General features: G+C 41.3%; 1 protein-coding gene across 1 annotated transcript in view; it reads right to left on the reverse strand.

Annotated features, from left to right (window-relative positions):
- The window catches only part of adcy1b (adenylate cyclase 1b), a 123,705-nt gene extending 114,795 nt beyond the window's left edge, over positions 1–8,910 (reverse strand). The window contains 3 exon segments of the mRNA XM_036597570.1: positions 2,508–2,878; positions 2,918–3,140; positions 8,893–8,910. Of these exon segments, the coding sequence (XP_036453463.1) occupies positions 2,508–2,878; positions 2,918–3,140; positions 8,893–8,910 (612 nt within the window).
- Between the last annotated feature and the right edge of the window lie 4,662 nt (positions 8,911–13,572).

A 13,572-nucleotide genomic window follows, 5' to 3' on the forward strand; every position in this document is an offset into this window, starting at 1 on the left:
GCACAATGTTGCTTCTAGACAACAAACATATTTGTGCAAAATCTCATAACAAACAAACTGATACTCAATGTTTAAAAAAAGATTTAAGTGCCCACTAAGAGACAGTAAGGCCAATTTATTGACTTACTCAAACTCTTCCCTTTATTGTTAACCCTATCGTTGTCTTCAAATATGTATAATGTTATTGTAAAGTGAGGAAAATTAGTTTGTTGCCCTGAGGCAACATTGTGCGATAGAGGGTTAAATCAATATTATAGTTGTAAACTAATCAGTTTAGGTGTTGATTCAAGTCTTTTGGTGTTGATTTAATAACATTGCTGTAAATTAGCCAGGTTAGTCGTTTAATTATGCGTTTAAGCACCCATATCCTGCATTTTTTTGCATTTTATTTTTTCCACTTATGCCTGCTTATAAAGTTTGTATGGTTTTATGTACCAAAAACAGCCATGATTCAGTCTTACCACCTCTCTTTATCACTTAACATGAAACATTTTGCTTTCTGTTATATGTTAATATGCTCTGTTCTGATTGGCTGCCCTGTATTTCAAATCATTCAAAAGGCAGTCAAGGCTGAAACTCTCATTGCTGGCCATAATATTGGAATAATTTGAGCTGCTTTCTTGTTGGCTACTCACAGTGTGTCTGCAATAATTACCAAGATATAATTACTGAATTGGTAAAAAAGTTGGTAAAGTACAAGACATGATGTCCTTTAAAGTTACTCAGAAGTCCTGTTTGAAGCAGTAAGCAGATATAGCAGCGTTTTGCCAGGAGGCAAAACCCCCTGTGGGGGTTTCCTGTCCCCATATGTCCCACAACACCACCAGCTTGTGACTGGTCACTTTGTGTGCCTGAGAAAATAGGCCTTTCCTGTCAAAGTAGGCAGCTTTAGCTATGCTAAGTGACGAAAGCTACAGTACATGAATATGTAAATACTTAAATAAATTAATTTTTAATTGAATTAAATAACTGAACACTAAAGGTTTTGATTCAAAACTTCACCCATTTACTCAACCCCTTTAGGTTGTAATTGAGCCCTGTAGGCATTAACTTAGCCCCATCAGCATTAATTCAGCCTTGTAGGTATTAACTCAGCCCTTTGGGTGTTCCCTCCGCCTCATAGGTGTTAGATCAGCCCTGTAGGTGTTAGTTCATCCTTGTAGGCATTAATGCAGCTTTGTCTATGTTCATTCAGCCCTATAGGTGTTATTTATGCCCTGTAGGTGTTAACTCAGCCCGCAGGTCTTAATTTGGCCCAGTAGGTGTTAACTCTGCCTTGTAGGTGTCAATACAGCACTGTAGGTATTAACTCAGCCTCATAAGAGTTAGATCAGCCCTGTAGGTGTTAATTCATCATTGTAAGCATTAAATCAGCTTTGTCTATGTTAATTCAGCCCTGTAGGTGTTAATTAGGTCCTGTAGATGTTAACTCAGCCCCATAGGTCTTAATTTGGCCCAGTAGTGTGTTAACTCTGCTTTGTAGGTGTTAATTCAGCACTGTAGGTATTAACTGAGCCTCATAAGTGTTAGATCAGCCATGTAGGTGTTAATTCAACCTTATAGGCATTACATCAGCTTCGTCTATGTTAATTCAGCCTATAGGTGTTGACTCAGCCCTGTAGGTGTTAATTAGGCCCTGTAGGTAGTAATTCAGCCCTGTAGGTCTTAATTTGGCCCAGTAGGTGTTAACTGTGCCTTGTAGGTGTTAATTCAGCCTTGTAGGTATTAATTCAGATCTGTAGGCATTAACTCAGCCCCATGGGTGTTAATTCAGCCCTGCAGGTGTTAATTAGGCCCTGTAGGTGTTAACTCAGCCCCTTAGGTTTTAATTTGGCCCAATACGTGTTAACTCTGCCTTGTAGGTATTAATTCAGATCTGTAGGTATCAACTCAGCCCTGTAGGTGTTAATTTGACCCTGTAGGCGATAACTCGTCCTGTCTGTGTTAATTCAGCCCTATCGGTGTTAACTCAGCCCTGTGGGTGTTCATTCAAACCTGAAAGTATTACTTCAGCCCTGCAGGTGTGAATTCAGTCCTGTGGGTGTTAAATCAGCCCTGTAGGTGTTAATGTTGCTAACTGAGCTCTGTAGGGTTAGGGTCAACACTGTAGTAACTAACTGAACCTTACAGGTGTTAATTCATCCTTATAAGTATTTATTATGATAAATAATTCAGGTGTTTAAAATTGAATCAGCGTTTTTAAGTGAACAATTTAGGACAGTGATTCACATCTTTTGGTGTTGAGTCAATCATGTAGATACTAATTCAACACTTCATCTCCTCAGTCAACAATACTTCTTGTTAATTCAATACTGTATATATGTTTATTCTACTGTACTCTAACTGGGAGCTTCCTTGTGGCGCTGTCCACTCCTCTGGGGTGCTGAACTTAAGTTCCCAACGAGGGGGCTTCAACAGCGGTGGTCGTTTCCACCACAGAATCGGCCAAATAAAGGAAAAAACAACGAAAGAAAAGAAAAAGACACCAGAAAAACTACAAAACGTACCGTTCTCCAGAGTTTCTGCGTTTTGACCGTGACGGACGTGGCGGTCACCGTCGTGTGCGAAACGGCCACCACGATCCCGAACACCACGGCCAGCAGCGTCCGCACGGGCAGCAGCGCGTAGGCCACGAAGGTGACGAGCATGAGCTGCCAGACGCCGTGCTCGGGCGCGGGGGGCGGCTCGGCGCTGCCGGGCGCGATGCGCGGAAACGGGCAGCAGGGCAGCGAGAAGGTGAAGCTGAAGAGAAGCGCGAGATGCGCGATCTGCTGCAGCTGCGCCGCGCGCAGGTACTTAACGTTGGTGACGACGAAGAGTGAGGCGAAGACCACGCCGTGCACCGGGTGCGAGGCGCGCGCCACCGTCGCCGAGCTTCCTCCTCCTCCTCCTCCTCCCGCCGCTCCCGCTCCGCTGCCGGAGAGCAGCTCGAGCGCCGCGAGCGCGCAGGACAGCGCCACGAGCACGGCGAGCGCCTTGAGCGTGGCGGTCTGCTCGAGCTTCAGGCCGTAGCCGCGGAAGAGCGCCTCGAGCTCCTTGCAGTCGAACTCGTCCTCGCACGCGATGGCCGGGAGCGGCACGCCGCGCGGGCACCGGCTCCTCTTCCGCCGCGTTTTGACTCTCCGGAACGGAGCCTCCTCCTCCATGGCACGGCCATCCACACCCGGCGAGCAGGGGGGAGGTGACGGGGGTCCTTCAGGAGCTCGCGGGCGTCCCGGAGCTCGCGCGCGCGAGCTATCTGCAGCAGGACGGAGGATCCCGTGGAAGGAGAACGCGCATAACAGCCGCGCGCGCCTGCGGGAGAAGAGCGAAAGAGAGTGCAGCGCGTGCAGGGCTGTGTGTGCTCGACTCGGCTCGGCTCGCGTCCGTGAGCGCGCGGAGACTCCTCGTGTGTGTGACAGAAAGACTGAGAGACTCGCGCTCGCGCGGCTCAGACCGGATCACGCGTGCGCAGTGTGTGATGTGGATAATTCGGGAGATTGACGAGGAGGGGCACACGCACGCACGCACGCGCACAAATGCGATTTGAAAGTTTGCAATCGCTGTTTTCATTAAAGGGGAACTCCACCCGTTTTTTTTTCAAAATGTCTGCACAGTTTAATGACTAAGACGCAAACAGTCGTTCAGAGTGGTGTGATTTGTTCACAGTGGTGGTGATAGGAATCTCATAAATGGTTCTGAAACACTGTTTTATGATAGTTTTGAGTTTGGTTGAAGGTTTTGGTCTATTTCTTAAACCCTTTAACGGTGGAGAGGTGCATGCAAGGTTTTATGCGGCAAAACAGCCCCAAAAGAAAATGCATGCTTTTCAGATTTTTCACTATTTTTTCCATCAACGTTACACATAAACTCAGAAGACATGCGTAGGTTCACTGGAGGTTTGGATAGTAAATAACGTGATGTGTTTTGGCTTTTTGATGGGTTAATATCACAGTGTGAAGGATCTTATTAGTTTAACAGGTGAGCAATGGCTGATTCCAAATACATTCGATAGTTTCTCAATAGGCTCTAAAGGTGTTCTACAGGAAACTAGTGGTCACTATTGGAAACGATTAAGCCAATTCCCTTTAGAAGGCAAAACCACTACGATTTCATCCTAATGGTTTATAATCCTCCTATGTCAGCAGGGTCGAGTTGTAGACATTGTGACCCCTGGTTCCATTCACCATCACTATAAAGAAATCCGAGTCTACGTTTCTCTACAACGAACCACTTCACACCAAACCACTCTGAATCATCTCAATCACTGGACCATGCAGACATCTTCTAAAAAGATGGTGGATTCCCCCTTTAATATAAAGGATTTGGTGCAGATGGGCTTCATGTCTCAAATTGTTTTTAGTAAGATGCTCCACAGAATTCAGCTCATAAGATGGTGTAAATAGAAATGAATGGAGTCTTAGGCCCAATCCCAATTACTTCATTAACAGACTACTAGCGCTGCTCTGTAGGCGACCCTGCCCGTCTTCAGTGATAGCAGAGGAGGGTAAAGTTCAGCTCCTCACTGCTGGGCTTTAGTGACATTTAGGGCATCATTTGCCTTCAAAGAGGGGGACAATTATTTATTATCGCCCACCCCTAATTCTTCAGTGATATGAAACTGAAGTCAGATATTCACCAGCTTCTTGTTCTCATTTTCCCGTTCCACCTTAAATAATGCATCAGTTACATTCCGGCGTTTCAGGCATCAGAACTGCTGGAATATTTAAGGTGGAACGGGAAAGTTAGCTAACTAGCTACCGAAACATTAGCATGCTATTTATGCTTGTTATGAGGAAAAGGATCATAATACATTAAAATGACATTAAACTAAGAAAATACAGTTGTTATCATAATTTTTAACAGAGAAAATTCTCACATTTGTGTATTTCTTTGGTCTCTTGTTCAGCCATCTTGACGGTTTTTCGTTTTTTCTCACAACACTCCATTTGGAGTCTCTGAAAAACCTCCGTTTGGAGGGCCGTGTAGCCCCAACACTTCGCCCTACACCTCTATCCCAACAAGAACTGGGACACCCTACCCCTAAGTGGTAGGGGCGAGGGGTGAAATGGGATTGGGCCTTAGAAGTGTCCACAAAGATGACCAGAGATATAGAGGGTTCTACAATGACTGACAGAGATGCAGAACATTGAAAACTGTAGAACACTGAACTTATAATAAAAATACTATCCAGAATGTCTCACATTTGAAAATTGTGATCAAATCTCAGCCAGATAACCTATCAAGTAAAAAATCATGCTTATTTTAGATTTATCATGTAATACGTTTCAGAAAACTTGAAATATTGAATAAAACAATTAAACCCTTGTGTGGTGTTGATGTGTTTGTTGCTCAGTGGTCTGGTTGACCCACCACATTATTGTTTTCTTTAAATAAATACAGCGTAACAATTTATGTAAAAGTACCAGATGTTGAAAATATCATAAGTGATCAGCGTAGGGTTCTCCTTTAGCAGCTGTAGCCAGTCACCACCAAAGGGAAAAAATACCTTCAAAGTGTCACAGTAACACTGTTTAAGGGACATTCTGGCCTAAATAACTGTTGTAAACATGCCCGCTCACCTCCAGTCCACAGTAGTCATGTGACATTTTACACTGTTAAAAATGAGAAGTCAGCTCGACAAAGAATTAATATAAATAAATAACATATTAAATGCTAAATAACATCAATTATTAATGTGACAAGTGGTTCCAAACTTGAACGGTACACAGACATATTCACATCAACATGGTTTGTAGTTGTAATTTTGTTCTACATGCTGAAAACTGATCATCACAAGCTGATGTAAGTGACTCATAGTAGAAATAACTGCTTTAATCCACCTTCCTTTAAATTGCTTCCTGTGATTCAGCCATTAAGGACCATTAAGTGACACAGAGATGTCGGCCATTTGTTCTTTAGTGGCATCAGCTCAGCGCTGTTCCTTTCAAACAGTACTTAATCATCATATAAACATCTTAAAAATGAGAGAGCATAGATCTTTAATAACAGGCCCACTACCTCAAATATCATTCACATTATATAATGTCCACTATGGAGCCCTGCTGGTGACATAATGCTTGGCATTACGCGTGGGAACAAGATTCTAATGCATGGCCATGACTTAGTAAGGTGTGGGAACGAGATCATAATGCGTGGCCATGACTTAGTAAGGTGTGGGAACAAGATCATAATGCGTGGCTATGACTTAGTAAGGCATGGCAACAAGATTGTGGATGTAGAAAGACGTGGGAACAAGATTCAAATGCGTGGCCATGACTTACTAAGGTGTGGGAACAAGATCGCAATGTGTGGCCATGACTTAGTAAGGCGTGGGAATGAGATCATAGTGCATGGCCATGACTTGGCAAAGTGTGGGAATGAGATCATAATGCGTGGCCATGACTTAGTAAGGCATGGGAATGAGATCGTAATGTGTAGCCATGACTTAGTAAGGTGTGGGAACAAGATCGTAATGCATGGCCATGACTTAGTAAGGCATGGGAATGAGATCATGCCTTATTAAGCTGTGATCAAGCCTTGATTATTTCATTCCCACACCTTCCTAAGTTGTGGCCACGCATTAGGGTCTCATTTCTAGACTTCACTAAGTCATGGTCACAACTTAATTATCTCGTTCCCACGCCTTACTAAGTCATGGCAATGCATTATTTTTACAATATAATGACTAGTATAATGTCATATAGATATAATATACAGTGCATATATTACACACATACATGATATATAATGTTTAATATCTTTTAAAAACAGCTTGTTTGGTCTGTAACTGTTGTTGAACTGCGGGTTAAACTACAGTCAGCAGCCAAAGAAAACATGATATCCTGACAGTGATGTTGTAGTGAAAGACGAGAGGAAGTGAAGTATTGTTGGGAAGCGGTGATCTCGCTGTCTGCTCTCTCTTTCTCACCAGAGTATTAGTCTGGGAATTTCACCTCCACTCAGGTGACTCATTTAAAACATGCCATAAATAATCACTGCTCTTCAAAAGGTGTGAAATATGGAGCGTCAGGGACAGAGAGAGAGAGACAGAGAGAGAGAGAGAGAGAGAGGGAAGACAGAGAGAAAACAGAGAGAGAGAGAGAAAGGGAAGACAGAAAGAAAACAGAGAGAGAAAGGGGGGGAGACAGAGAGAAAAAAGAGAGTTTTTGAAATATGTATTTCTTTTTACTTTAAATATAGAAGGAGGGAAAGAAAGAAGATGTAGAGTCTGAGTACAGGAAAGAGTATGAAAGACAGAGAAAAAGAGATAGAGAGGGAAGACAGAGAAAACAGGGAGAGAGACGGGAAAGAGAGAAACAGAGAGAGTGAGAGAGAAAGAGAGGGAGGACAGAGAAAACAGAGAGAGAGAGAGAGAGAGAGACAGGGAGAGGGGGATTAAAATATGTATTTTTTCTGCTTCAAATATAGAAGGAGGGAGAGAGAAAAGATGTAGAGGCTGAGTGCGCGAAAGAGTATGGAACACAGAGAGATAGAGAGAGATAGAAAACAGAAAGAGGGGGCAGAAAGAGAGAAACATTAGAAGCACAGGGAAATAGAGAGAGACAGACAGAGAAGAGAAAGCAAGAGAGAAAGAACAGAGAGAGATTGGGAGAGAGAGAGAGAGAGAGAGAGAGAGAGAGAGAGAGAGAGAAGAGAGTGTGTAAATGATAAAAAGTCTCTACAAAGTCTAAAAAGAAAGAGAAACAAAGGCAGGGAGAGAAAGACAGAGAGAAGTGTAGAGAGAGAGAGCGAGATAGAGAGAGAGAGAGAGAGAGAGAGAGAGAGAGAGAGAGAGAAAGAGAGAGAGAGACTTTTCAGTTTAACAGTTCTGTATATAGGGCCGGATGTAGGGCTGGGGCCGCAGGGCCACTGTCCCCAGTAAAATTCTGATTGGCCCTTTAAGCACCGCTCTCCTGTCACCACCTCCAGCAGCTCACTCTGAGTGATGAATTCGCCGTTTACGTGAATCAAATAGTTTTACTTTTACTTTTTAAAATAGTTTTTAAATAAATGTTTTTGGTCTCTGTTGTCAGGAAGGAGGGTTCTGAAGAGGAATCCTCGTCCCCAGAAGCAGATCACTGTCTTTACTGTATAGATATTTATTTGCTGATTTTTTATTTCATAAAATATTATAAATTGAATGTTTCAGGACTGGATAACATTAACATAGCTAACTCAGTGGAACTCAGTGCTGTAGTGATACTGATAAATGAAACCTGTGTTGAACAGAACATGAAAAGAAGCAGTGACTTTTTTTGCACATATTCATTTTTTTTTCTTTAATTGCATTTGAACAGTAGGTGCAAAAAGGCATAATGTGTAAACTGTCATTGCTTGCAACCAACACAATCAGCTACAACTATGTTTTTGGCAGAAATGAATGTAGAATGTGTTAATAACTGTTATGAGAGCTAAGAGACCGGTGACACAATGCAAGCTGCAATCATCGGGGTCCAAGCACATTTGGAGCCAGTACAGGCTTTCAGCAGACAGAACACAAATGACTGGCAGAGGTTTTAGAAAGGCCTCTATTTAAAATGATTATTGAGGAGGGATCTCAAAAGGAGATGTTGACCAAATTTCATACACACTGACCTTTTGATCTTGGTGTGATAAGCAATAGGTTTTTAACAAGTCAAAATACCTGGAAAGCAGTACAAGCTTCCAAGTATTCAGAGCCCCTCTACAGGGGGTTGGCACCTTTTTTACTGCTCACGAGTTTGCACATCTGAATATGGCACAGCTATGCCTTATTAATGCATGGGAACGAGATCTTAATGCAGGGCCACAATTTAGTAAGGCGTGGGAATGAGATAATCAAGTCGTGACCCTCAGTTAGTAAGGTGTGGGAATGAGATCATGCCTTACTAAGTCATAGCCATGCATTAGGATCTCGTTCCCACACCTTACTAAGTCGTGGCCATGCATTAGGATCTCATTCCCATGCCTTACTAAGCCGTGGCCATGACTTAATTATCTTGATCCCATGCCTTACTAAGTCATGGCCAGGCATTATTTTTATTAATACAGGATGTCACCAATGGGGCTCCATAGATTACAGATTTTCCCAGGTCATATATGGAATAAGCTATATCAGTAGTGTAGCTGAAGGGTTATCTTTACAGCACATATATTTATGAATATATTTATTTATTCAAATTTGGATAAATTTCAATTATTCGAATTTGGAAGCATTTTTTGCCCACTGAGCACAAACTGTGGCCCCATTATGTCCCCCACCTAAACACATCCTAGAACAGCCACCGACTGTATATAATTTCTTGAAATATTGAATAAAACAAAAACATCTTTTGCCTGCTCTCTAAGATTTAAATCTACATTGTAGAAGTTATTATTTCATGTAAAATAACACAAATTATTAATATTCTAAGTGACTTTTGATGCATTTGAACTGAAAAGAGCGTCAGTGATGAATGTCGGTCAAAAGCTCTGACTGTGATGATTCTGACTGATTTGTTTTGGGCTTGTGGATGTTTTTAGACCAAAAAATCCTTCCCCTCCACCCCCTTAAGCTGTTAAATTTAGATATCAAATTCTCCCCTTTGGGCAGAGAGAGAGAGAGAAAAGAGAGAGAGAGAGAGAGAGAGAGAGAGAGAGAGAGAGAGAGAGAATGTTTGATTCTATTTTGGTTCACAGAAAAAGACAGCCGTCACAGCTATAAAAGAGAGCGCCATTGCATAAGCGCTGCCAGTCGCTCACCCTCTCTTTTTTTTTTTGTACATGTAGAAACCGAATCCAGCAAAAGCAGCTCATAGTGCTGTAGTAAATGTGTGACAGGAACAGGTTAGAAGCCCTAAATAGGACACAAACTCCATAACCATTACATTACAGTACTAAAAGACTACACTGTCTGGGCTGCACGGTTTGTGCTTCTACTACATGCAGTCAAACAGAACGTAAAGGAGCAATCCAGCATTTCTCAATGTAATCTCAATGTGCCGTGTCTGTACAGTCAGTTACCACAGACTATGATTTGAGGACACTTTCTTTGTAGCTAGAAAAGCTGAAGCAAAAGCCCACTGACTTCTATTTCATATAAGATTGCAGTCACAGGGAAATGTGTCAAAATCAGTAGCCACATTTACATGCAGCCTAATAATCCATTAATAATCTAAATAATAGCTCAATCAGATTAGAATATTTTCTATAATCTATGTAAACACCTCAATCGGAGTAGACTAGTCCCATTGAGGCCATTCGGAACACAGTTTCTATCTGATTGAATGAGGTGGGTAATCCTGTAAATAATCCATTAAATAGAAGAATAATATCCATATAAATGCCTGTATCTGATTACATTCCCTATCGGAAAGCTTAAGTACGTTCTGATCATGTGTGACGCATCATAGCATAAGTTTATAAAGTTCAACATGGCGGAGCAGAAACTGGTCTGCAGAGTAGACAAAGTTTATGCTCTGAGCTTTAAAAGACGGCGGTGGGACGGACGTCCATCTTCTGTGTCTCAGATCACGACATCTTCTTCTTGGCCTTCTTTAATAAGGACATATGAAGGACGTTTTCCTGAGTCTGACATCATTTTAAAACAGCTAAAACACAAGCGCTGCTCACTGCTGCTCATCTCACTCTGACTGGACTCACGTGATGCTCGTTGTCATGCTAACATCTACACTAAGTGGTTCTCTACGCATGCACATAAATTTGGATCAGATTACTTGTAGTGTGGATGTAAACAGAGATTTTCCTTCAGATTGTTGAGTAGAGTGATCTCATAAACACCTCAGTCTTAATCTATAATCTGAATGTATTCAATCGAATTGGCAAAAATCTTTGCATGTAAATACAGCCATTATCTGTGGTAATCCAATGTATGCTACAGTGGTTGATAACACTAAAAAGCACTGCATTTGTACTACACAGTTGGTTAAAGAGACACTGCAGCCTAAATGAAAAATGTAACCAGCACTACGTCTGTTGTAAACATACTTGTTTGTAGTAGTCTAGAGAGTGTGATTTTCCTGTTTAAAGACTAGGAAAACCTCTTTCTGATGATGTATCTTGAAGGTAGGAGAGCTTTTGAAAAACTACAATTGTCTTTGGTGTTGACTTTTGATAGCAGGCTGTTTTGATATGTGTCATGTGATATGTGATATGTGTGCTGATCAATGCAGAAGAATGGATTACTCTAATGACAGAAATGAGCAGGACAACAAGCTAAAAGCTAAAGTTAACAAGGAATGTAGATACTAATCTCGATTTAGGTTTTGTTTGGTTGACCAAGTTGAGAATTACACTAATGCTGAATGAGTTCTACTTATTAATCTGTAGCTCAGGGGTTTATGCTATTAGTCACGATTGGTTGACACCACAGGGATTCCCAGTGGTGGTATGATGTATTTGCGAAATGCATTCTGGGTATCATAGTGAAAGAACATTTAAAAAAGAAAATGAAGAGGCTGAGGGATTTAATGCTGCACTGCAGAATATTGCAATTACATGACATATTAAACTCTACTTTTACGCTGGAATTTCCCATTAAGGTTACTTTAAAAGGTTTACAGAAAACATTTGTTTTAACTCAACTGAGTTGTACCTGAGAAGAGAAGAGAAGAGAAGAGAAGAGAAGAGAAGAGATAAATCAGTTAGAGGAAGTTAAAGAAGCAAATAAACAATTGTTTTCTATAATTTGAAAAACCTGACAAGGTTTTACAGTGTGCTGTAAGTGGCTAATGGGAAAAATATGCAGACAGCACTTCTACATTCATGTGAAGAAGTAAGCACAACCCAAGCATGTTGATAGACAAATGTGATATAAATGTCACACATAATGAATTAAAATGAACATTTTTAGAATTCTTTATATAACTGAAATAAACAGAAATGCAATTTTCTTATGTGGATAGGTAACATAACACTGTTTGTAATATATGTGTCAAATTGAAATCAGGTGCAAGTGGACCTTCCAGTAGGATAATGATCCCAAACATACAAGTAAATCAACGAGGAATGACTGAAATAGAAGAAATGGGGGATTATGCAATGGTCTAGTCAAAGCCCAGATCTGAATCCCATTAAATTCTAAGGGTGGTTTTGAAACAGGCTGTACATGCAAGAATCCCTTCAGACATTGTGTAATCGAAAGAACTCTTCTTGGTGAATGGGCTAAAATGTCTCCCAGTAGATGTCTGAAGCTGGTAGACAGTTATAGGAAATGGCCACATAAAGTTGCTTCTGTACCAGTTACTGAAGCCAGGGGTGTACTTACTTTTTCAACAGAAAAATTACATTGCAGTCATTTTTTTTTAATAAATGATTACAAAGCCAAATTTCAATTGTTTTTTTGTTCGGTTATATAACATTTATCTATACATACTGTTTGACTGACAATCAAATACTGTGTCCACAAAGAAATTTCATGGGGTGTACTTAGTGAATTCTGCATCCATTGTGAACACAGGCATTTAACTCACTCATAGCTTGCATAATTCTCATAGATAAGCATTGACCAATAGAATGGGATGCTTTGGAGCAGCTGCATATGAGCCTAAGGTCACCATGCTCAATGCCAAACATCAGCTAGAGGGGTGTAAAGCCCCCCAGCATTGGGGGGTGGAGCAGTGGGACTGCGTTCTCTGGAGTGAATGAACTTCATCCAATACCTCTGGGATGAGTTGGAGTGTCCAGAACTGATCATCCAACATCAGTACCTGAGCTCACTAATGCTTTTGTGGCTGAATGCAACCTGATCCCCACAGCAATGTTCTAACATCTAGTGTAAAGCCATCCCAGAAGATTAGAGGCTGTTACTGCAGCAAAGCGCAACAAACTCCCCATTAACACCCCTGATTTCAGAGGAACCGCTAGAGGAGCAGGTGTCTACAGACTTTTGGACATATAATGTAAGGGTCTCTGTGGAGAGATAGATGGCCAAAGATGTCTGATGATATTGTCCTTCTAAGCAGTGTGGTGAAAACATAACGTAGTACACCCATGAATGAAGCCCATGCTAATACACAAAAGCTCTCAGTGACCAATCAAAAGTGAGTATTTGCCAAAGCTAAGGGATTAAAAAATTCCAAGCCATCTGTGCCTTATTTCTGTTTAAGACAACTTTTCATTCCTTTCACTAAAATTGTGTGTACATTGTCCATGAATGAATGCATTACCCTGTATTACTTTGCTGCTTGTGCAGTCTACTAACTCCTTTTTAATATGAATGATGTGAGTGGAACCAGGGACATGCAGACAGACTTCTGTTCACTCTCTGAATGCTAAATGCATACTGCTGAGAGTCTTTTAAAGGTTGCTGGAAATACAAAACAATAAGCCAAAGAGTCACCATCATTCATTTATTCAATATCCAGTCAAAACAACCATGGCTATGGCAGTGCTAAACCTAACTACGACTGAGCTAAACTCAACTATGGCTGAACTAAAGATGGCTATGACTGAGCTAATCCTGGCTATGACTGAGCTAAACCCCACTATGACTGAGCTAAACTCAACTATGACTGAGCTAAATCTGGCTATGACTGAGCTAAACCTGGCTATGATTGAATTAAACCCAAACATGACTGAGCTAAACCTGGCTGTGACTGAATTAAACCTAAC

The sequence above is a fragment of the Colossoma macropomum genome, unplaced genomic scaffold, assembly GCF_904425465.1.
Source record: "Colossoma macropomum unplaced genomic scaffold, Colossoma_macropomum, whole genome shotgun sequence".
In the NCBI taxonomy this organism is placed as follows: Eukaryota; Metazoa; Chordata; class Actinopteri; order Characiformes; family Serrasalmidae; genus Colossoma; species Colossoma macropomum.